Genomic DNA, 24,502 nt, shown 5'->3' on the forward strand with positions numbered 1-24,502 from the left:
ATGTTCGGGTACCCAGTCTGAGTCAACGAGGAATAAAGAGGCTCCAAGTACAGGAGCCGGTGCTTGTACTCCCTTGATCAGCAGACAAAAGCAATAGTTGTAATCCAATATGCTCGACAGCATTGACGACAACCAGCCAGCCCCTTCCACGAGGCGGGCCCGAATGGTAATCCTCACGAGGTTAAATCCCAAACGACAGTGGAATCAACGGTGCTCTTCTCCGGTGGTCACGGTCCCAAAGCAATATAATCCAACCAGAAATGGTTCTGCAATCGCCGGTGCCAATTCTCCTGTGTACATGTCCAACGGTTCTCGCCTAGGACTCCTCGGGTGTGGGCACGTATTTAGGCCGCACCGCCTGGATAAGTGCACTAGCTAAAGACACGACGAACCGATGGGTAATACGGAAGAACTGTGGCCGCACGATATACAATAAATGATCGACTATTACTTCACATTAGATTAAGTCGAACTCAACGTTACTGCATTAAACTCTGACACTTTAACATTCTATTCGCACGCGGTTCTCAATGCTCTATTTAGATGCAAGGTTGCTCACTTCACTGCACGTTGACTCGTGGTGAAGGTATTACTAGTAATGAACGAATTGCTGCTGTTTACACCTGCGCCGTATTTATACCTAAGTGAATATCTAGTCCCAACCTCAGTTCTTGTCTCGTATTACTACGCAGACTCTGGGCATGCACTGACATGCCCGGAGTTGCCTTTGAACTTGCCGTTGGGGGCTTGGTCGTTGGCGCCTGGGGCCGCTGTCCAATAGGAGAGCGAATATTACTCTGGTCTGTACGCAGGTAAAGGGATATTCCGTGTATATATATAAATAATATACAAGGTATATCAAACGATACATATATATATTCAGTTTAATCTGGCCCTTCACAACAGTAATACTTTTGTCTCGTCCTATGTATTAAAAACTCAATGTTGTCTAAATATGGAGTTTATTTCTTTTTTAACTATCATCCGTTCTGTGTTAATTTGTTCATTGTAGTTAGTCTGCAGTGCAGCGTATAGGTCCGCATATAGTGTTTCCAGTTCAACTTTTTTTAAGCGAGATTTACACAAGTCGGAAGCGAAAAGTATGACATGACTTCTAACAAAGCCCTTTACTGCATTCCACAGGACTCTAGGGTCCTCGACCATGCCGATGTTAATCCTCAAAAATTACGCCAGTTTTTCTCTGACATCCATACAGAAGTCTCTCTCTCTCTCTCTCTCTCTCTCTCTCTCTCTCTCTCTCTCTCTCTCTCTCTCTCTCTCTCTCTCTCTCTCTTTCTCTCTCTCTCTCTCTCTCCTCTCTATCTCTCTCCTCCTCTCTCTCTCCTCTCTCTCTCTTCTCTCCCTCTATCTCTCTCTCCTCTATCTCTCTCTCCTCTCTATCTCTCTCCTCCCTCTCTTTCTCTCCCTCTCTCTCTCTCTCTCCTCTCCCCTCTCTCTCCTCTCCCCTCTCTCTCCTCTACTCTCTCCTCTACTCTCCTCTCCTCTCCCCCCTCCTCCAAAATTACGCCATTTTTTCTCTGACTTCCATACAGAAGTATCTCTCTCCTCTCTCTCTCCTCTCTCCCTCCCTCTCTCTCTCCTCTCTATCTCTATCCTCCCTCTCTCTCCTCTCTCTCCTCTCTCTCTCCTCTCCCCTCTCTCTCTCCTCTCCCCTCTCTCCCTCTCCCTCTCTCTCCCTCTCTCTCCTCTACTCTCTTTCCTCTCCTCTCCTCCCCCCCCCCCCCCCTCCTAAAAAATTACGCCAGTTTTTCTCTGATTTCCATACAGAAGTCTTTGTTTTTTTAACAAGGATGAGTTAAAACGCCATCTGGGAGCTTGTGTGGATAGTTTGCCAAACGATGCCGTTAAAAACGATCCCTTTGTGATCCGAGAGAGCTAGGGGAATCAGCGAGACAAACAAATTAGGGGATGAGAATAAGTAGTCAATTCTAGAGAAAGTTTTGTGTCTGGATGATAGGCAAGAGTAGTCCTTTAAAGTAGGATTGATTATGCGCCATAGCCCAGTGTCATGGGGCTACCCCATTCCCTATAATGGTTGCCTGACAGTCTTAGTTGGTTTAGCCCTGGTCCCCACATGTGGTCATGCTACCAATTTTTTTAAATTTATTTTTGGCATTGTTTATTTTATATCCTATCTCATCTCACATCTCACCCTCTGTCTCTCTCACCTCTCTCTCCTCCCTCTCTATCTCTCTGTCTCTCTCTCTCTCCTCTGTCTCTATCACCTCTTGCCTCCCTCTCTATCTCTCCTCTGTCTCTCTCTCCTCGCTCTCCTATGTCTCTCTCCTCTCTCCCTCTCTCTCCCCCCTCTCTCTCCCCCCTATCTCTCTCTCCTCTCCTCCTTTCTCTCCCTCTCTCCTCCTCTCCCCCTCCCTCTCCTCTCTGTCCCTCCCCCTCCCCCCTCTCTCCCTCCCCCTCCCCCCTCTCTCCTCTCCTCCCCCCCTCTCTCCCCCCCCTCTCTCTCCCCCTTCTCTCTCTCTCCTCTCCTCTCTCTCCCTCTCTCCTCTCCTCCCCCCCTCTCCTCTCTGTCCCTCCCCCCCCTCTCCCCCCCCCTCTCCTCTCCCCCTCCCTCTCTCCCCCCCCATCTCTCCCCCCCTCCCCCCTCTCTCCCTCCCCCCCTCTCTCTCCTCTCTCCCCCCTCTCTCTCCTCTCCCCCCTCTCTCCCCTCCTCTCCTCTCCCCCTCCCTCTCTCTCCTCCCCACCCTTTCCTCCCCCCCCTCTCTCTCATCTCCCCCTCTCTCCTCTCCCCCCATCTCTCCTCTCCCCCCCCTCTCTCCTCTCCCCCCTCTCCTCTCCCCCCTCCCTCTCTCTCCTCTCCCCCTATCTCCCCCCCCTCTCTCTCCCCCCCCTCTCCTCTCCCCCTCCCTCTCTCTCTCTCCCCCCCCCCTCTCTCCCCCCCTCTCTCCTCTCCCCTCCCCCCCCTATCTCTCCTCTCTCCCCCCCCCCTCTCTCCCCCCCTCTCTCCTCTCCCCCTCCCTCTCCCCCTCTCTCTCCTCTCTCCCCCCCCTCTCTCCCCCCCCCCCCCCCTCTCTCTCCAGGTGAGCGGGGTGGTGGCAGCAGAGTATGAGCTGGAACATCTCCTCCTGGAGGGCCACTGCTTCGACGTGTCGACGGGCCAGCCTCCCCGGGGCCTGCAGTTCACCCTGGGCACGAGCCGGGACCCCCTCCTGCAGGACACCATCGTCATGGCCAACCTGGTCAGTGCTCCCTAACCTCTTAACCCTTTCACTGCCACACGACAGCCAGTTAACCCTTTCACTGTGACAATACAGAAGGTTAGCCCTTTACTATCACACAACCGACGGCGATGATGCTAATGATGGAGCATCGTCGTCGGTTGTGTGATAGTAAAGGGTTAACCTTCTGTCGTGTGGCAGTGAAAGGGTTAAGCCTCTAGCCATATTTTCTGAAAATCCGCCTTACATACCTAAGTAAATGGAAGATTGCTCCACTTCTACAAGGTCTATTTGCATGTTCTCGGTATCTAGGGACATCTATGGACCTCAGGGAAGGTATCCCCATTGTCAGAAATACTGTGTCTGTTACTAGGCTTGAGTAAATTGTAATGAACCAAAGTAGAATATACATTTTCTCCACTCTCCACCAGGCCACGTGAGCGGATCGGCGCGGCCGAGAAATCCGCTCTTCGCTCTTTAAAGCTTGGTCCGCTCCGCTAATCGCTCATGTTGACCCCGCCCCCAAGTCGCTCTCCGCTCGCTCCCCGCTCACCTTGAATCGAGCGCTCCCCGCTCCCCGCGCCAGATCGCTCGGAATTTTTTTTTTGTTTTTTTGAGCATGGTGTAAATTAGCTCAAACTACAACAGTCTACACCCCCTGGGCCCCTTAACAATTGTTTGTATTGAGCCGCATTGTAATTGTAGCCATTCTGCAATGTTAAATAACGTTGTTTATCCATTCACTAGCTCTATTAAGCGATGATAGGCTAGCCGAGCCACAATGCTATGGTCGCTGCCATTAACGTTAGCATGTAAGCTAACGTCAACAACAATGGCGTCGATACTTTTTCTAACAGGAGTGAGTGTGGGCGTCTCTACAGTGACAAAGCCTGAACAGGATATCACAGGTTCACCCTTATCATTGGTTGAAAATGGCCTTCATGTTTGTACATCGCCATCTGTTGCTTTGGCATTGTACTGCATGTATATATTACATCAACAGTGTTAAACCACTGTGAGCGGCCTGGAGTGGATTGGAGCGGAGGAGAACTCTCGCTCCGGACGTCGCGCCGACTCATTTTAACACCCACTCCTCGCTCACGTCAAAACCGCCCGCTCCGCGCCCCGCGCCGCTCACGCGCCGCGCCGCTCACATGGCCTGCTCTCCACTGTGTTTGTGTCTTCAGGGGTACTTCCAGCTGAAGGCGAACCCTGGCGCCTGGATCCTGAAGCTGCGCAGTGGGAGGTCAGAGGACATCTACCAGGTTCTGGCGTGAGTACCCCCCCCCCCCCCCCCCCCTCCACCCTGAGTATCTCCCTGAGTACCCCCCTCCACCCTCCACCCCCCTCCACCCTGAGTATCTCCCCCCTCCACCCTGAGTACCTCCACCCTCCAACCATGTCACAACAGCAGTTACAGAGTATATTTTCATCAATACGTTTGTTTACCAATAGGTTAAAGTGTTATAAGTGAGGTTTCAGTTTTTTTAAATGTGTCGTTGTGATCGCGAAAATCCGCCATTTTGAAAAAGCGACCGTCGCTGAATTGTAGTCATTTGAGTCTTTTTGAGAAGAGGACGTCCAGAGCTATCAATGAGCGTTGGACATTTTCAGAACTACACTTCCAAAGGCTTCTAGCTCTCTTCAAACAAATGACTTGCTTATGAATTATTTTTTATTCTCTTATTACTCTGGATTATATACCACAAAACTGAACGTTATTGGCATATATTGGAGCGCAGTTAGTTTGTCTCCCCTATTTTGAGCATTTAGCAACCATCCGATTTGAAATCAGTTTAAAAATGGCGGAGCTCTTGCAAGAATAAAAAACCTACTGTACATACAGTAGATTTCATTATCTGTTCTTCATGCACGCCTGGTGATACTAAATCCAAATTGAACTCCATTTGAAAGATAAGATTTGTCCCAATTCATAAATGAGCGAATTGGCTATAATAAAGTCATTTATAGGCCTGCTATTCTATTTCAAATTGCATTGGTCCGGATGGGAGAATTCAGTACTGTATCTACAAAACCTTCTGTTTAATCATCTTCCCTTTATTCATTTGCTTGGATCTTTTGTACACGTGATCTCAAGAAGGTGCTGAACGAGCTCAGTGGCAGTTTTTCATGTCTGGTCATTATTAGCAGGGTGTTATTCACTGTCAAAGATGCAAAGAAAAATCATAATTCATATACTCCTTTGTTTCATCACAATTTTAGCAAGCCTAGTAATAGACACAATATTCTGTGACACTGGGAATACATTCCCTGAGGTCCAAGATGTCCCTAGATACCAAGAACATTCAAATGGACCTTGTAGAAGTGGAGCAATCTTTCATTGACTTAGGTATGTATTTTAGGCGGATTTTCAGAAAATAGGGCTCCGGGCTTAAGAGGTTAAGAAGGGGGTGAGTTAGGTAATGTATACGATGCTTATTAAGAAGGGGGTGAGTTAGGTAATGTATACGATGCTTATTAAGAAGGGGGTGAGTTAGGTAATGTATACAATGCTTATTAAGAAGGGGGGGTGAGTTAGGTAATGTATATGATGCCCCTGAGGTCTAAAGTTTCTAGCTCCACCTTCTCAGAATATTCTCTTTTTTTTTGTTACATAATGTAAAATTACAGATTCATACCTTCAAAATAAGCCATCAATTGTCAAATTTGAGACGATAGTTTTCAATCAATGTCCTATCAAACATTCTGGTAAAATCCTAACTACTTTTCAGGATGGACTTGAACATGATCCAAGTTCATTCAGCTATCTGATGAGAGAACTACACTCCCAGAATTCAATGTGATCATTGTCACTAGAACCATTTCACACCTGGAGCAAAGGCCCAGTCATTCCTTTGTTATTCCAGTGAATGGACCCAGCAGGAGGCCTAGCCTAGCGACAAGCGGCCACTACATAGTTGGGTATTGAAAAAATGCTCATATCCAAAAGTAGTAGCTAGATATAGGTCATACATGTAGGTATGCACTTGTCCTAATATACTAACCTACACTGTAGCACTCAACACTTTGATGAACATTGTTACTCAGCTGAGAGAGGTGTGCCCTTCCTCAATAAAGCCAGAGAGAGAGAGAGAGAGAGAGAGAGAGAGAGAGAGAGAGAGAGAGAGAGAGAGATAGAGATAGAGAGAGAGAGATGGTATTTACAGTACTGTACCATATCAAAAAAAAAAGCAAACCAATAACAATTTGTGGTTGTATTTCTCTAGAATGACTAGAAGACCTTCTGGGGTGGACGCCAAGCCTGTTCACACAACAGCAGGAACTTGCTGCACAGCCGCATGAATTTATTTTCATTGATGAGGCTGGATTCAACCTAAGCCAAACAACACACATTCAAATCCAACCCTAACTAACCTTACTGTCATGCACGTGTCCTAATATACTAACCTACACTGTAGCACTCAACACTTTGATGAACATTGTTAGTTACTCAGCTGATAGAGTTGTGCCCTTCCTGATGACTTGTCGTACAGAACTTGTAAGTCGCTTTGGATAAAAGCGTCAGCTAAATGACTAGATGCAAATGTGTAAATGTAAATGTGTGTGTGTGTGTGTGTGTGTGTGTGCGTGCGCGCGTGTGTGAAAGTAAGACATCCTTGACTTAGTAAACTCACTGACAGCACGTGTGGCAGATTTATATCCAGCTTTTAATTTGATCGTTTGTTTGTGTGTTTCTGTGTGTCTGTGTGTCTGTGTCTGTCTGTCTGTGTATGTGTGTGTGTATGTGTGTGTGTGTGTGTCTGTGAAACATGTATTGTACTCATTTACCTCACTAAATACAGCAATGTGTAACTGTAGATTTCAAATGGCTGTGCAAATAGTTGTTTTGTTTGGCTTTGACAATGTAAACGTATGTTTCCCATGTCAATAAAGCCCATTTGAAGGAGAGAGCACGAGAGAGAGAGAGAGAGAGAGAGAGAGAGAGAGAGAGAGAGAGGAGAGAGAGAGAGAGAGAGAGAGAGAGAGAGGAGAGAGAGAGAGAGAGAGAGAGAGAGAAGAGAGAGAGAGAAGAGAGAGAGAGAGAGAGAGAGAGAGAGAGAGAGAGAGAGAGAGAGACGATGTCATCTTTCCTTCACAAAGCGCATCGATGCGCTGTCAACTAAAGCACCGTGTTTAGCGCGGGTGACCAAAACACCAAACTCGTCACACAGCAGCCAGTGGCTGATACTGTAGTTCACGTAGTCCACTCCACTGTCCGCTTGAATGAACTGCGAGAGATAATTCATAACTCATACACACACGCACTCTGCCATACAGTAGTTAATGTTTTAGCGCGACGTGGGTATACAGGACTGTCAGGATGCTGCAGAGTTTCTGTTGCACATAGAAGCAGACTCGACACAAGTTTCGGTCTCGACGCTGCGTCTCAGCGCACACACACACATACACACACACCACATTATTCTGCGAAGCAGCTCAGTGTCCCGTGGATATTATTGCAAGAGATAATTCATACATATTATGAAAAGCCGATGCCGATCTGTTGTTTAGAATTTGGATGGGGGGTAGCGAGTCTCTGATACCTCTCACCTCTGCGCGGGGGTCTAACACCTATTCACAGCGCACACGCTTCTCTTGTGTGTGTGCGCGCGTGCGTGTATGTGCGTTTCGTGACGCGCTGTAGTTCTCTGGCAAACGGAAATAATTACAAGCATACCATCTAGCAAGAATTAAACGTATTTACAAGTCGTATTATGTTTAGCAAGTAAGGGGACATATATAGTACATCTCAAAGCACTCGAAATTGTCATTTTTCTATTTTTATCGATTTCTGAAAATATGTACGTTTAGAGCATTTAGAAGACATTCTAATTATTTTGTTCTCCGCCAACGGGAGCAATAAGCCCTGTTGACTCCTAAGGGATTTATTAAGAAGGGGGGGGATGAGTTAGGTAATGTATACGATGCTTATTAAGAAGGGGGGGTGAGTTAGGTAATGTATACAATGTGTATTAAGAAGGGGGGTGAGGTAGGTAATGTATATGATGCTTATTAAGAAGGGGGTGAGGTAGGTAATGTATACGATGCTTATTAAGAAGGGGGGGTGAGTTAGGTAATGTATGCGATGCTTATTAAGAAGGGGGGGTGAGTTAGGTAATGTATACGATGCTTATTAAGAAGGGGGGGTGAGTTAGGTAATGTATGCAATGCTTATTAAGAAGGGGGGGGTGAGTTAGGTAATGTATGCAATGCTTATTAAGAAGGGGGGGTGAGTTAGGTAATGTATACGATGCTTATTAAGAAGGGGGGTGAGTTAGGTAATGTATACGATGCTTATTAAGAAGGGGGGTGAGTTAGGTAATGTATACGATGCTTATTAAGAAGGGGGGTGAGTTAGGTAATGTATACAATGCTTATTAAGAAGGGGGGGTGAGTTAGGTAATGTATACGATGCTTAAGCGGTTCTGTCTGTGTCTCAGCGACGGAGGTGTTTCCAGCCTCTCTGTCTCACCGGAGGTATGAAACCCATCGCTATGGTAACGCACTCAGAGAGAGAGAGAGAGAGAGAGAGAGAGAGAGAGAGAGAGAGAGAGAGAGAGAGAGAGAGAGCGAGAGAGAGAGAGAGCGAGCTGCTTACATTGTAGCATCTCAAGGTTTTGATGAGCGCAGGGAGTTTGTGCTGTGGCTGGGCTAGATACAGGGGAGAGAGAGGGAGGGAGGGGAGAGAGGAGAGAGGGAGGGAGGGAGGGAGGAAGTGAGAGAGGGAAGGGAGGAAGGAAGAGAGGGAGGAAGGAAGCGAGAGAGGCAGGAAGGAAGGAAGGAAGTGAGAGAGGGGGGAGAGAGAGGAGGGAGGGAGAAGGGGAGGAAGAGAGAGAGGGAGAGAGAGGGAGGGAGAGAGAGAGGGGGGAGAAAGAGAGAGAGGGAGAGAGAGAGGGAGGGAAGAGAGAGAGGGAAGGGAGGAAGCGAGAGAGGGGGGAGGGAGAAGGGGAGAGAGTGGGAGGGAGAGGGAGGGAAGGGAGGAAGAGAGAGGGGGAGGAAGAGGGGGAGAAGGGGAGAAAGAGAGAGTGGGAGAGGGAGAGAGTGGGAGAGGGGGAGAAAGAGAGTGGGAGAGGGAGAGAGTGGGAGAGGGAGAGGGTCAGTGACACATGTCTGTTTCAGCTCCCAGTGGAGCGGAGGGGTCAGTGACACATGTCTGTTTCAGCTGCCAGTGGAGCGGAGGGGTCAGTGACACATGTCTGTTTCAGCTCCCAGTGGAGCGGAGGGGTCAGTGACACATGTCTGTTTCAGCTGCCAGTGGAGCGGAGGGGTCAGTGACACATGTCAGTGACTGACGTCAGCCTTTAGTAAACACTGAGGTCAGCCTTTAGTGAACACTGAGGTCAGCCTTTAATAAACACTGACGTCAGCCTTTAGTAAACACTGAGGTCAGCCTTTAGTGAACACTGAGGTCAGCCTTTAGTAAACACTGAGGTCAGCCTTTAATAAACACTGAGGTCAGCCTTTAGTAAACACTGAGGTCAGCCTTTAGTAAACACTGAGGTCAGCCTTTAGTAAACACTGAGGTCAGCCTTTAGTGAACACTGAGGTCAGCCTTTAGTAAACACTGATGTCAGCCTTTAGTGAACACTGAGGTCAGCCTTTAGTAAACACTGAGGTCAGCCTTCAGTGAACACTGAGGTCAGCCTTTAGTAAACACTGAGGTCAGCCTTTAGTGAACACTGAGGTCAGCCTTTAATAAACACTGAGGTCAGCCTTTAATAAACACTGAGGTCAGCCTTTAGTAAACACTGAGGTCAGCCTTTAGTGAACACTGAGGTCAGCCTTTAGTGAACACTGAGGTCAGCCTTTAGTGAACACTGAGGTCAGCCTTTAGTAAACACTGAGGTCAGCCTTTAATAAACACTGAGGTCAGCCTTTAGTAAACACTGAGGTCAGCCTTTAGTGAACACTGAGGTCAGCCTTTAGTAAACACTGAGGTCAGCCTTTAGTAAACACTGAGGTCAGCCTTTAGTGAACACTGAGGTCAGCCTTTAGTGAACACTGAGGTCTGCCTTTAGTGAACACTGAGGTCAGCCTTTAATAAACACTGAGGTCAGCCTTTAGTAAACACTGAGGTCAGCCTTTAATAAACACTGAGGTCAGCCTTTAGTGAACACTGAGGTCAGCCTTTAGTGAACACTGAGGTCAGCCTTTAGTAAACACTGAGGTCAGCCTTTAGTAAACACTGAGGTCAGCCTTTAGTAAACACTGAGGTCCTGACAGCCTTTAATAAACACTGAGGTCAGCCTTTAGTAAACACTGAGGTCAGCCTTTAGTGAACACTGAGGTCAGCCTTTAGTGAACACTGAGGTCAGCCTTTAGTGAACACTGAGGTCAGCCTTTAGTGAACACTGAGGTCAGCCTTTAGTAAACACTGAGGTCAGCCTTTAGTGAACACTGAGGTCAGCCTTTAGTAAACACTGAGGTCAGCCTTTAGTGAACACTGAGGTCAGCCTTTAGTAAACACTGAGGTCAGCCTTTAATAAACACTGATGTCAGCCTTTAGTAAACACTGAGGTCAGCCTTTAGTGAACACTGAGGTCAGCATTTAGTAAACACTGAGGTCAGCCTTTAGTGAACACTGAGGTCAGCCTTTAGTAAACACTGAGGTCAGCCTTTAGTAAACACTGAGGTCAGCCTTTAGTGAACACTGAGGTCAGCCTTTAGTAAACACTGAGGTCAGCCTTTAGTAAACACTGAGGTCAGCCTTTAGTAAACACTGAGGTCAGCCTTTAGTAAACACTGAGGTCAGCCTTTAGTAAACACTGAGGTCAGCCTTTAGTGAACACTGAGGTCAGCCTTTAGTGAACACTGAGGTCAGCCTTTAATAAACACTGAGGTCAGCCTTTAGTAAACACTGAGGTCAGCCTTTAGTAAACACTGAGGTCAGCCTTTAGTGAACACTGAGGTCAGCCTTTAGTGAACACTGAGGTCAGCCTTTAATAAACACTGAGGTCAGCCTTTAGTAAACACTGAGGTCAGCCTTTAGTGAACACTGAGGTCAGCCTTTAATAAACACTGACGTCAGCCTTTAGTAAACACTGAGGTCAGCCTTTAGTGAACACTGAGGTCAGCCTTTAATAAACACTGACGTCAGCCTTTAGTAAACACTGAGGTCAGCCTTTAGTGAACACTGAGGTCAGCCTTTAGTAAACACTGAGGTCAGCCTTTAATAAACACTGAGGTCAGCCTTTAGTAAACACTGAGGTCAGCCTTTAGTAAACACTGAGGTCAGCCTTTAGTAAACACTGAGGTCAGCCTTTAATAAACACTGATGTCACCCTTTAGTAAACACTGAGGTCAGCCTTTAGTAAACAATGAGGTCAGCCTTTAGTGAACACTGAGGTCAGCCTTTAGTGAACACTGAGGTCAGCCTTTAGTGAACAATGAGGTCAGCCTTTAGTGAACACTGAGGTCAGCCTTTAGTGAACACTGAGGTCAGCCTTTAATAAACACTGAGGTCAGCCTTTAGTAAACACTGAGGTCAGCCTTTAATAAACACTGAGGTCAGCCTTTAGTAAACACTGAGGTCAGCCTTTAGTAAACACTGATGTCAGCCTTTAGTGAACACTGAGGTCAGCCTTTAGTGAACACTGAGGTCAGCCTTTAGTAAACACTGAGGTCAGCCTTTAATAAACACTGAGGTCAGCCTTTAGTGAACACTGAGGTCAGCCTTTAGTAAAACTGATGTCAGCCTTTAGTGAACACTGAGGTCAGCCTTTAGTAAACACTGAGGTCAGCCTTTAGTGAACACTGAGGTCAGCCTTTAGTGAACACTGAGGTCAGCCTTTAGTAAACACTGAGGTCAGCCTTTAGTAAACACTGAGGTCAGCCTTTAGTAAACACTGAGGTCAGCCTTTAGTAAACACTGAGGTCAGCCTTTAGTAAACACTGAGGTCAGCCTTTAGTGAACACTGAGGTCAGCCTTTAGTAAACACTGAGGTCAGCCTTTAATAAACACTGAGGTCAGCCTTTAGTGAACACTGAGGTCAGCCTTTAGTAAACACTGAGGTCAGCCTTTAGTAAACACTGAGGTCAGCCTTTAGTGAACACTGAGGTCAGCCTTTAGTAAACACTGATGTCAGCCTTTAGTAAACACTGAGGTCAGCCTTTAGTGAACACTGAGGTCAGCCTTTAGTGAACACTGAGGTCAGCCTTTAGTAAACACTGAGGTCAGCCTTTAGTAAACACTGAGGTCAGCCTTTATTAAACACTGAGGTCAGCCTTTAGTAAACACTGAGGTCAGCCTTTAGTGAACACTGAGGTCAGCCTTTAGTAAACACTGACGTCAGCCTTTAATAAACACTGAGGTCAGCCTTTAGTGAACACTGAGGTCAGCCTTTAGTAAACACTGAGGTCAGCCTTTAGTAAACACTGAGGTCAGCCTTTAGTGAACACTGAGGTCAGCCTTTAGTAAACACTGATGTCAGCCTTTAGTGAACACTGAGGTCAGCCTTTAGTGAACACTGAGGTCAGCCTTTAGTAAACACTGAGGTCAGCCTTTAGTGAACACTGAGGTCAGCCTTTAGTGAACACTGAGGTCAGCCTTTAGTAAACACTGAGGTCAGCCTTTAGTAAACACTGAGGTCAGCCTTTAGTAAACACTGAGGTCAGCATTTAGTAAACACTGAGGTCAGCCTTTAATAAACACTGAGGTCAGCCTTTAATAAACACTGAGGTCAGCCTTTAGTAAACACTGAGGTCAGCCTTTAGTGAACACTGAGGTCAGCCTTTAGTGAACACTGAGGTCAGCCTTTAGTGAACACTGAGGTCAGCCTTTAGTAAACACTGAGGTCAGCCTTTAATAAACACTGAGGTCAGCCTTTAGTGAACACTGAGGTCAGCCTTTAGTGAACACTGAGGTCAGCCTTTAGTGAACACTGAGGTCAGCCTTTAGTGAACACTGAGGTCAGCCTTTAGTGAACACTGAGGTCAGCCTTTAGTAAACACTGAGGTCAGCCTTTAGTGAACACTGAGGTCAGCCTTTAGTGAACACTGAGGTCAGCCTTTAGTAAACACTGAGGTCAGCCTTTAGTGAACACTGAGGTCAGCCTTTAGTGAACACTGAGGTCAGCCTTTAGTGAACACTGAGGTCAGCCTTTAGTAAACACTGAGGTCAGCCTTTAATAAACACTGAGGTCAGCCTTTAATAAACACTGAGGTCAGCCTTTAGTGAACACTGAGGTCAGCCTTTAGTGAACACTGAGGTCAGCCTTTAGTAAACACTGAGGTCAGCCTTTAGTAAACACTGAGGTCAGCCTTTAGTAAACACTGAGGTCAGCCTTTAGTGAACACTGAGGTCATCCTTTAATAAACACTGAGCTCAGCCTTTAGTGAACACTGAGGTCAGCCTTTAGTAAACACTGAGGTCAGCCTTTAGTGAACACTGAGGTCAGCCTTTAGTGAACACTGAGGTCAGCCTTTAGTGAACACTGAGGTCAGCCTTTAGTAAACACTGAGGTCAGCCTTTAGTAAACACTGAGGTCAGCCTTTAGTAAACACTGAGGTCAGCCTTTAGTGAACACTGAGGTCAGCCTTTAGTGAACACTGAGGTCCTGACAGCCTACTGCCCCTCCTCGGCCCGGCGTGCGGCTCTGCAGCGGTGCACCCTGGGTACCCCCCTTGGAAAGGTCCCCCCCCCCCCCTAAAACAATTAGAGTGAAAGGGCCAATGAGATCCAATCGATAGGCCACGGACTCCCTTATTGGATACACCGGTAGGTAGGTACCCCCACCCAGAAAGCTGAGAAAGTGATGGTGAATGATGATCGAGGCTAATGAATATGATCACATATGACCCTGGCTGTCTTCCCAGAATCCACTGGGGGAGGGGGGGGGGGGGGGGCCTCGTCTTCTGTGTCCGTCATCGGACTAGTCTTTCGTCTGAGTTTAACTAATCCACGCCACGTAGTTTTTGACACATTCTTGTTGATATGAATTGATGTAATGATGTGTCGTATTTATACATGTTCTATAATTCACCCCTCGCACTGAAGAACCATTATACTGTAAGTCCGTTTAAAAATTGTGTTTTGGACAGTTTTGCAGTTGTGAAGTTAATCTAAATCATGTGGAGTGAGAATGTGATGACCTCTACCGTCTTTAACTATGAATGAACACAACACTCTTAACTCACCATCTTTAGATAATAAAGTACTCAACCCCTCTTGAAAAGGTTGAGAACCACGGATGTGTACACGAATATTTGGTACATATTGAATATCAACAACATTGAATAAATCGCCTAAGAACGTCCAACAGACCCCAGAGGCTTGGCATGTCGCTGTTTTGTATCGGAATGATGTCCAGGGCCGCGGGAAGTCCGCGGGAAGTGGGGGTGCTGAGATATTGATAGTTTTTGATTAAATTTTATTTTTATTTTATATATATATTTTTATTTTTTAATAAAATATATATATTATATAATTATACTTGTAGTTGTATTGTCTGCGACATCGCCACCACGCAACAAGTCAAAATGCTCGCTATCTGCAAACAGCTCCACTGTCTGTGTGTATACTCTGTTTTGGTCAAATCACATTCAGCATGGGGCCTGAGAGTGCTGAGGCTGACGTTCTGCAGATGGATACTATTGAGTCAGAGCGTTCAACAGGGTCTGAAACGTGTTATGAGGGGGTGCTGAGATAAGTGATATAATAATAACGTCAAAGGTTTACCACTCTGGTAAACCAAAACACTCTTGTTCACTAGAGACCGCGCTCTCACGCTCAGCTCTGCGGAGCGTGCGAGACAAACAATGTAACCGTTTTGATGCATACATCACAGCCCAGCTTACCCCACCCTCCCTCTGCAATTCGTTCCCTGCATACATGATCGCCAACATGCAAAAGGTCTTCGACCACCCTCCCGGGGGCTCGGATAGTTCTGCTGGCTTGTTCACGCCAGGGAAACCGCAGATATATTCCTTTACTGCGAATTGAGCGTCCCAAAACTATTCCAGGCTGCGTCTATTTTTTTTACCAACGGATTTCCAGTTCCGCGTTGACGCTTCCAGGCCGCGTCTATTCGAATCCCAACCGGTTCATGCGTCGGCTACACGCTGTTAATAACACTGCATTATCGAGACAGCGCCCCTATGACGATCTGGCAATGAATTCGAAGAGTAGGGTAAATCTGCAGTACCGCTCCGCTCTGTGACATTGAGTAGCCTCGGTTACAATGGAATAAAAGCCAAAACAACCTTGCAGTTGCAGTTACACTCCCCGCCAGCAGGGGGTGCTGCAGCCCCCGCCGCACCCCCAGTTGCCGCGTCCCTGATGATGTCTATAGATATAAGTCAGAAAATATCAGTGGGTGAGTAGCGATTGATAAGAGGATGGGTAACGTTGCCAGTGAATGATGCAGGGTAATGTATGATCAGAGTGACCCTGGCAGCCTTCCCAGAATCCACTGCTGCCGGAGTGCATCGCTCAGTGTCTGGCGCCAGTCTGCAGTCTGTGCCGAGCAGCGGCATCATTTCAGTAACCAAGCCCAGTACAGTATTCATAAACTGAATAGTGTATGCTTAGTAGAGCACTAGAAGTGAATTATGAATACATTTAAAGGAATGTATTAATTAGTTATGCATATTAATAAAACATCTACATGATGTTTTTATTTATGGGGGAGGGAGGGGGGGGGGGGGTAGATTAGGTTGTTTATCCATGTCTTCCTGTTGTTGGTTATTCTATATATATATATATATATATATATATATATATATATATATATATATATATATATATATATATATATATATATATATATATATATATATATCTTTGTCAACTACAGTCCATAAACAGTCCACTACAGGGAGGTAGAGCAGTTGTCTGGTAATCCGGAGGTTCCCGGTTCGATTCCCGCTCCTCCCGGGCAGCGTGTCGATGTGTCCTCGAGCAACGGCGCTTAACCCCTAATTGCTCCTCGATGAGCAGGTTGAGCACCGTGCACGTCGGTGTGAATGAATGAATGGGTAAAAATGTGAGGAACAAATTGTAAAACGCTTTGGATAAAAGCTGTTGCATAAATGCAAACATTTGCCAAGAAGAGGCATCTAGTGAAACACCAACAAGGAGCTCATCTAGTGAAACACCAACAAGGAGCTCATCTAGTGAAACACCAACAAGGAGCTCATCTAGTGAAACACCAACAAGGAGCTCATCTAGTGAAACACCAACAAGGAGCCTGACGGAGCTCATCTAGTGAAACACCAACAAGGAGCTCATCTAGTGAAACACCAACAAGGAGCTCATCTAGTGAAACACCAACAAGGAGCTCATCTAGTGAAACACCAACAAGGAGCTAATCTAGTGAAACACCAACAAGGAGCTCATCTAGTGAAACACCAACAAGGAGCTCATCTAGTGAAACACCAACAAGGAGCTCATCTAGTGAAACACCAACAATGAGCTCATCTAGTGAAACACCAACAAGGAGCTCATCTAGTGAAACACCAACAAGGAGCTCATCTAGTGAAACACCAACAAGGAGCTAATCTAGTGAAACACCAACAAGGAGCTCATCTAGTGAAACACCAACAAGGAGCTCATCTAGTGAAACACCAACAAGGAGCTCATCTAGTGAAACACCAACAATGAGCTCATCTAGTGAAACACCAACAAGGAGCTCATCTAGTGAAACACCAACAAGGAGCTCATCTAGTGAAACACCAACAAGGAGCTCATCTAGTGAAACACCAACAAGGAGCTCATCTAGTGAAACACCAACAAGGAGATCATCTAGTGAAACACCAACAAGGAGCTCATCTAGTGAAACACCAACAAGGAGCTCATCTAGTGAAACACCAACAAGGAGATCATCTAGTGAAACACCAACAAGGAGCTCATCTAGTGAAACACCAACAAGGAGCTCATCTAGTGAAACACCAACAAGGAGCTCATCTAGTGAAACACCAACAAGGAGCTCATCTAGTGAAACACCAACAAGGAGCTCATCTAGTGAAACACCAACAAGGAGCCTGACGGAGCTCATCGAGAGGGTTCTCCAGTGACTCATCCCCACATCCCCCAAGGACCTATAAAAGAAGGAAGGGTCATCACGTCAGAATACCAGCGTTCTAATGCCAATGCTTGGTTCTATTGAAGCCTATGGGAGATGCGTGGAGAAGCAACATATACAAGCTGAAATATACAGTACATCAACCGATATATCAAACGTTAGCTAGTTAATAAAAAGTGCAACAAATTGCTGTTGACATCGGAGGTAATAACGTGTTTAAATGACAAACGAGGAGACGGTTGATTCCATTCAACTGCCACGTTTCCACACTTGGCACCGATGGTGACGAGATGACCCTTCCTTCTTTTATAGTCGTGGTTGATGTCCCTTCCCTCTGAAACTTTTCACAAACACCCTCGGCTTGTAACTCATCGGCCTTCACCAGGATCCGGTCTAATCCAGTTCACCACGTGGTAGACCTATTTGAACCCTTTCACTGCCACACGACCAAAGGGTTAACCCTTTCACTGCGACGATACAGAAGGTTAACCCGCTCACTGTCACACTACAGAAGGTAGTGAACGGGTTAACCTTTTGTAGTGTGGTTGTGAAAGGGTTAATGCTGGGGAATAACGAAATGAATAAATTCGGTCACTTTGTTCTTTTCCTTTAACATTTTTAAATGTGTTGTTTGACTGTTACCATGGTTACTGTTACCAGGCACGATGGGACAGATTCTCCGTCTGACGCCGGCGGTGAGGTCACAGTCGTCCTCAACAGCTTCCACAGTAAGATCATCAAAGTCAGGGTACGTTTGTTCTTCTTCTTCTTCTTTTCTTCTTCACTTATTAATTACTACACGGCACAGGGACACCCTTAAAGTAAATAATATTATGATCTGACATTAACCCTTTCACTGCCACACTACAGAAGGTTAACCCTTTCACTACCACACTACAGACGGTTAACCTTTCACTGCCACACTACAGAAGGTTAACCTTTCACTGCCACACTACAGAAGGTTAACCCTTTCACTACCACACTACAGAAGGTTAACCCTTTCACTACCACACTACAGACGGTTAACTTTTCACTACCACACTACAGATGGTTAACCCTTTCACTACCACACTACAGAAGGTTAACCTTTCACTACCACACTACAGAAGGTTAACCCTTTCACTACCACACTACAGACGGATAACCCTTTCACTAACACACTACAGACGGATAACCCTTTCACTACCACACTACATATGGTTAACCCTTTCACTACCACACTACAGAAGGTTACCCTTTCACTACCACACTACAGAAGGTTAACCCTTTCACTACCACACTACAGAAGGTTAACCCTTTCACTACCACACTACAGAAGGTTAACCCTTTCACTACCACACTACAGACGGTTAACCTCTCACTACCACACTACAGAAGGTTAACCCTTTCACTACCGCACTACAGAAGGTTAACCCTTTCACTACCACACTACAGAAGGTTAACCCTTTCACTACCACACTACAGACGGTTAACCTAAGTCAGTTTCCTTCATGTAAAATGACTAATAAAATCAACTGCTTGTGTGCGTTACCCGATTCTAGGTGCAGAAAAAAGCGGACAAAATCAACGAAGACCTCCTAAGTGAAGCGGCTGAAAGCGCCACAGGCCTGTGGGACTCCATCACGAGGTGTGCAGCTCATCTCGCCCCCAAAACGTCTACAGTTCGATACAGTCGCTGATCAGTTACCGTGAGAGTAGGGGTGTAACGATGCATCGATTAATTGAAATGCATCGATTCTAATGTGTTCGATTCGATGCATCGATTTGAATAGGTTAGAATCGATTATTTATAATCTAAATTAATCTAAATTTAAAATATATATATATAAATATTTTTTTTTTTTTTTTTTTTTTTGTGTATTGTTTTTATTGACCTATAGTCCATTCATGCTGAGTGAATCAGTTCCCCCAGCCACATTTGTGTATTGAAAACATTTTGGGGAATTAACTGATAGAAAATTCATCGTAAATTAATCGAATCGAATCGTGGTCAAATGAGGAGATTTCATGATGCATTGAATCGTTGCCTGAATAATCGTAATCGAATCGAATCGTTGTGAGGTCGCATCGTTACACCCCTATGTGAGAGCATTAACCCTTTCACTGCCACACGGCAGAAGGTTAACCCTTTACTATCACACAACCGACGGCGATGCTCCATCATTAGCTCCGCGGATGCAGAGCTAATGATGCTAATGATGGAGCATCGCCGTCGGTTGTGTAAATTGTAAAGGGCTAACCTTCTGTATTGTCACAGTGAAAGGGTTAACCGGCTGTCGTGTGGCAGTGAGAGCGTTAATTGATGGATGCATTGATCTATGATCTGTGGTCAACTATGCCTTGTGGTTTTCAGGAGAGCTCATACTTCCAGTCTTGGATCCAGACTGCGATATTATGCTGTAAGATCTAGTGTTGCAAATAACATGTGCTACTGTAGGTATGTGTGTGTGTGTGTGTGTATGTGTGTGTGTGTGTGTGTGTGTGTGTGTGTGTGTGTGTGTGTGTGTGTGTGTGTGTGTGTGCGCGTGCGTGTGTGTTTTCCGTTGCACATTCTAACCGTCTGTGTGTTTTCACTTAACGCTTAACGGTGTGAAGTTTCTGGAGCTCTGGTGAGAAAAGGTAGGCGGCGTCGACCTCTCTCTGTAGTAATTATTATTAAGTAGCATGGAGTGTTTATTGGTTGCTCTCAAATGCTCTTCTAATCTCATCACTTTCACGATCACTTTTCCCGTTATATTTGCCTCCGTTTTATTGTACTTTGCGCGCACGTGAGACAACTTTACAACCCTGTAGACATTGGAGTACCACTGGTTTATTCCACGAATGTAGCTAAAAACACAAACAAGTTAGTTATGGAGTCACCTAGGAGGAGAGAGGAGAGAAGGAGAGAGGAGAGGAGTGGAGAGAGGAGAGGAGTGGAGAGAAGGAGAGAGGAGAGGAGAGAAGGAGCGAGGAGAGGAGTGGAGAGAGCAAGAGAGGAGAGGAGTGGAGAAAAGGAGAGAGGAGAGGAGTGGAGAGAAGAAGAGAGCAGGAGGAGAGAAGATGAGAAGAAAAGAAGAGAGGAGAGGATAGAAGAGGAGATGAGAGAAGAAGAGGGGAGAGGAGTGGATGGGGTAGGAGAGGAGAGAAGAAGAGGGGAGATGAGGAGAGAAGAAGAGAGGAGTGGGGGGGGTGGGAGAGGATAGAAGAGGAGAGAAGAAGAGGGGAGAGGAGTGGAGGGGTAGGAGAGGAGAGAAGAGGAGAGGAGAGAAGAAGAGAGGAGAGAAGAAGAGATGATAGAAGAAGAGGGGAGGAGAGAGGAAGAGGAGGAGAGAAGTGGAGAGAAGAATGCAGTGGTCCTTCATTGATTTGACCTTTTAAAGCTCCTACCTGAGGGAGGGAGAGGGGGAGAGAGAGACGTGTGTTGGCTGCTGGCTGAGCACTGAGCTCCAGAGGTCTGGACTACATGTTGCCTTCCTGCCAGACGGGGGCGCTCTCTCTCACCGGACTACATGTTGCCAATAGAAGGAGGTACCATGTTGCCAATAGAAGGGGTACCATCTTCCGGTAAGGAGCTTAGAAGCATGTCCAGCTCATCTGTGAAGTGATCGAGCGGACCTGGAGGGCGGTAGAGTGTAACAATGGTGAGATTGAAAGGATTAGAGACAGATACTGCATGATATTCAAAAGAGGAGAGTGACAGTGCTGGGAGGGGTGTTAAGTTTGTAGTCCATGAAGGAGATGTCATGAGGCCAGTGCCTCCACCCCGTCTGGAAGGTCGAGGTGTGTGAGTGAAGTTATAGTATAGCTCTCTCTCACCGGACTACATGTTGCCTCTCTGCCAGACGGGGGCGCTCTCTCTCACCGGACTACATGTTGCCTCTCTGCCAGACGGGGGCGCTCTCTCTCACCGGACTACATGTTGCCTTCCTGCCAGACGGGGGCGCTCTCTCTCACCGGACTACATGTTGCCTTCCTGCCAGACGGGGGCGCTCTCTCTCACCGGACTACAGAAGCAGCTTATCTCTTACCGTTACTGCGTCGTTGACTCTGCTGTGCCTTCCCTCCGAGGCTCTCGCCGCCTGTCACTCAGGTTTCACGCGTGAACACGAGGGACAGTTTGTTGTTTGTTTCTTGTCGCTTTATCGCCGTCATGCCGCCGTCAAGAGGACGAGGGCGACTGCAGGCCGACCACCTGACCAGAGTGGCCGACGCGACCGACCGACCGACATTGCTGCCATTACTGAAGCCCCTCGCTAGCTTTTGCTCGGGGGGCTAAGCGGTGCAGTCGTCTCATAATCAGGGACGAGAGGTTGGGAAGCGTTGTGGGAAAGATGCTTTCAGTTCGGAGTGATTTAGCCCCTTTCTCAAAAACGGAGCCCGCTAGCCCACTTTAACCCTTTCACTACCACACTACAGAAGGTTAACCCTTTCACTACCACACTACAGAAGGTTAACCCTTTCACTACCACACTACAGAAGGTTAACCCTTTCACTACCACACTACAGAAGGTTAACCCTGTCACTACCACACTACAGAAGGTTAACCCTTTCACTACCACTACAGAAGGTTAACCTTTCACTACCACACTACATACGGTTAACCTTTCACTACCACACTACAGAAGGTTAACCTTTTACTACCACACTACAGAAGGTTAACCCTTTCACTACCACACTACAGAAGGTTAACCTTTCACTACCACACTACAGAAGGTTAACCCTTTCACTACCACACTACAGACGGTTAACCTTTCACTACCACACTACAGCAGGTTAACCCTTTCACTACCACACTACAGCAGGTTAACCTTTCACTACCACACTACAGAAGGTTAACCCTTTCACTACCACACTACAGAAGGTTAACCTTCCACTACCACACTACAGAAGGTTAACCCTTTCACTACCACACTACAGAAGGTTAACCCTTTCACTACCACACTACAGAAGGTTAACCCTTTCACTACCACACTACAGAAGGTTAACCGTTCACTACCACACTACAGACGGTTAACCCTTTCACTACCACACTACAGAAGGTGAACCCGTTCACTACCACACTACAGAAGGTTAACCCTTTCACTACCACACTACAGAAGGTTAACCTTTCACTACCACACTACAGAAGGTTAAAACTTTCACTACCAACTACAGAAGGTTAACCCTTTCACTACCACACTACAGACGGTTAACCTTCTGTGGTGTGGTAGTGAATGGGTTAATGATCATTATTAGGTTTAAAAGTAGGCCACGTTTACCAAAGGACTAAGTAGGAGTTATAATTCAAATGTTAAGATCATAGTGACGTGAGGTAGTCTTAATTTATGATGTATAGAAATAAAACCCATTTAGTTAATTTACTCATATCAGTGCCCACATTCATCAAGTACAAAAAATTACTTCATCTGTAAAATACTAAGTGTTTTATCAATAGGGATGAACACTCCAGAACAGATGTGTTGTGGGAACAGAAGGGGCCGTCCTGAACACTCCGGAACATTCCGTGTCAGGCTAATCAGCTGATTACAGAGAGCCAGCGAGGGGAACAAACACTTCCTGCTCTAAAATACAGAGCGTCCGCCCGCCCTCCTGTTCAATAAAAACACCCAGTGTTCCTGTAACGTAATGCATGGTTCGGTTTTGTTTGTTCTAAATTGTGTTTCTGTGTTGGCAGTTAAAGCCCCCCCTCCCCCTTCCCCCCCCAAACTCTCAATCAAAACATAAACAAAAGGGTAGCCCCGCTCCCTTCCAAGGACGGGTTTAGTACCAACTGCCGGTATCGGAGGATTTCTTTTCTTTTCAAATTGATGGGCTGAGCTCTCTTGCTATACGTGGGCCGACAGACATAATGCCAGCCGAACCCCGGCTGTACTTTATTCATTTGGGGAAAAAACTTCGCAATAAAACAAATGTGTACATGCAAAAATAATCTAAAACCTGGAGTGGGGCTTTAACACATTCTGCGCCATAAACGAGTTAACTCGTTATTGGCCGCCATGTGTTGAGTGCCAGAAACGAGTTAACTCGTTTTTGGGATCGTTATTTCGTTTATTCGCTATATCTATTCATAATTCATAGCTGCTGCCTCTGGTATCCCCTTCAGAGCCTGTCTGAGCTGGCAGACGGTCAACACCGCCCTCTACTGCCAGGCGGAGCTATTGCATCTCATTGAAAATGGGCTGTTGTGTTTTAGGAGCCGATCTGAGCCGGACGGGCAGGGTTTAAATATTCAGGCGAGCGACTTCTATACAACGATGGCATCGAACAGTAACTCCGCCCGCCCATCATTGTGAAACGGTTTGTAGTGTGGTGCGGACCGCCACAAGCATTATTTGGAATTGCGATCAGATATTTGGATTATCTCTTTTGCATTACATCAGATACAAGGTAAGAAGATTATATATAAATTTGATCGTTGATCTGAATTTTTTTTTTCTTTTTTTTTTACTTTTTTTTTTAGTGTTTATCGCTTTTCTGGTCAAGCATGACCGACAGAAACAGGTTGAAATGGGATGTAGAGCAGGGGAAGACATTCTGAGAAATGACGGCGGGTCCGGGAATCGAACTCGTGTCCCCCAGATCCGTGACGAGCACGGTTTTCCCCGACGCAGAAATAGCGCCGAGATATGCGGTGAGCTACGGGAGCTCCCCCTGACATTTATTTCTACCCCGACTACAGCTATCTGTGTGGACCGTGTATGGCTGTTTACCGTTGGGTAGGAGGAGGGGGGGGGGTCATTTCATGTATGGACGAGGAGACATACTAATGATAATCTAGCGTTGATTTCAGGATGATTAGATAATCAGCCGAAAAATTACAACGTGATGACTGGATTACAGTAAAATGCCTTTTTCTTGTCTTTTTCCTGGAATTACTGAAAAACACCCAAACCATACTCTATTCAAAACGGTATAAAACGGAAATGTACGGATGAAAAAACAATCTGTCTCGGGCATGTTGACTAGAAGCAACTCACTGAGGCTCGACGGCGTTATTAGACCCATAGATATAATATAAGATATATTTTAAGCACTCGCAAATGTCACAGTCTAAAACTATATCCATTGAATAAAGACCTGGCAATGAATGGGGTATCAGCGCCCCCTGCTGCTGGCGGTCAATGTGTTAAAGGCAGTTGCTTGTTGTTGTTGTTTTTCTTTCCTTTGTCAATCCTCTGGCTTTAAAAAAGCATGGTGGCCACTGACTGTTGTGGTGTGTGAAGCAGGTTTATGTAACGTGTGTCTCTGTGTGTGAAGCAGGTTTATGTAACGTGTGTCTCTGTGTGTGAAGCAGGTTTATGT

General features: G+C 46.2%; 1 protein-coding gene across 1 annotated transcript in view; it reads left to right on the forward strand.

Annotated features, from left to right (window-relative positions):
• uggt2 (UDP-glucose glycoprotein glucosyltransferase 2) overlaps positions 1-24,502 on the forward strand; it is a gene marked incomplete at its 3' end in the record, with an annotated part of 260,476 nt that overhangs the window by 220,403 nt on the left and 15,571 nt on the right. Inside the window, exons 28-31 of the mRNA XM_084314328.1 lie at positions 3,060-3,218; positions 4,385-4,470; positions 17,879-17,966; positions 18,760-18,845. Coding sequence (XP_084170454.1) covers positions 3,060-3,218; positions 4,385-4,470; positions 17,879-17,966; positions 18,760-18,845 — 419 coding nt within the window. The remainder of the gene's footprint in view (positions 1-3,059; positions 3,219-4,384; positions 4,471-17,878; positions 17,967-18,759; positions 18,846-24,502) is intronic.

This window comes from Notolepis coatsorum (genome assembly GCF_963971535.1).
Source record: "Notolepis coatsorum genome assembly, chromosome: 5".
NCBI classification, from domain to species: Eukaryota; Metazoa; Chordata; class Actinopteri; order Aulopiformes; family Paralepididae; genus Notolepis; species Notolepis coatsorum.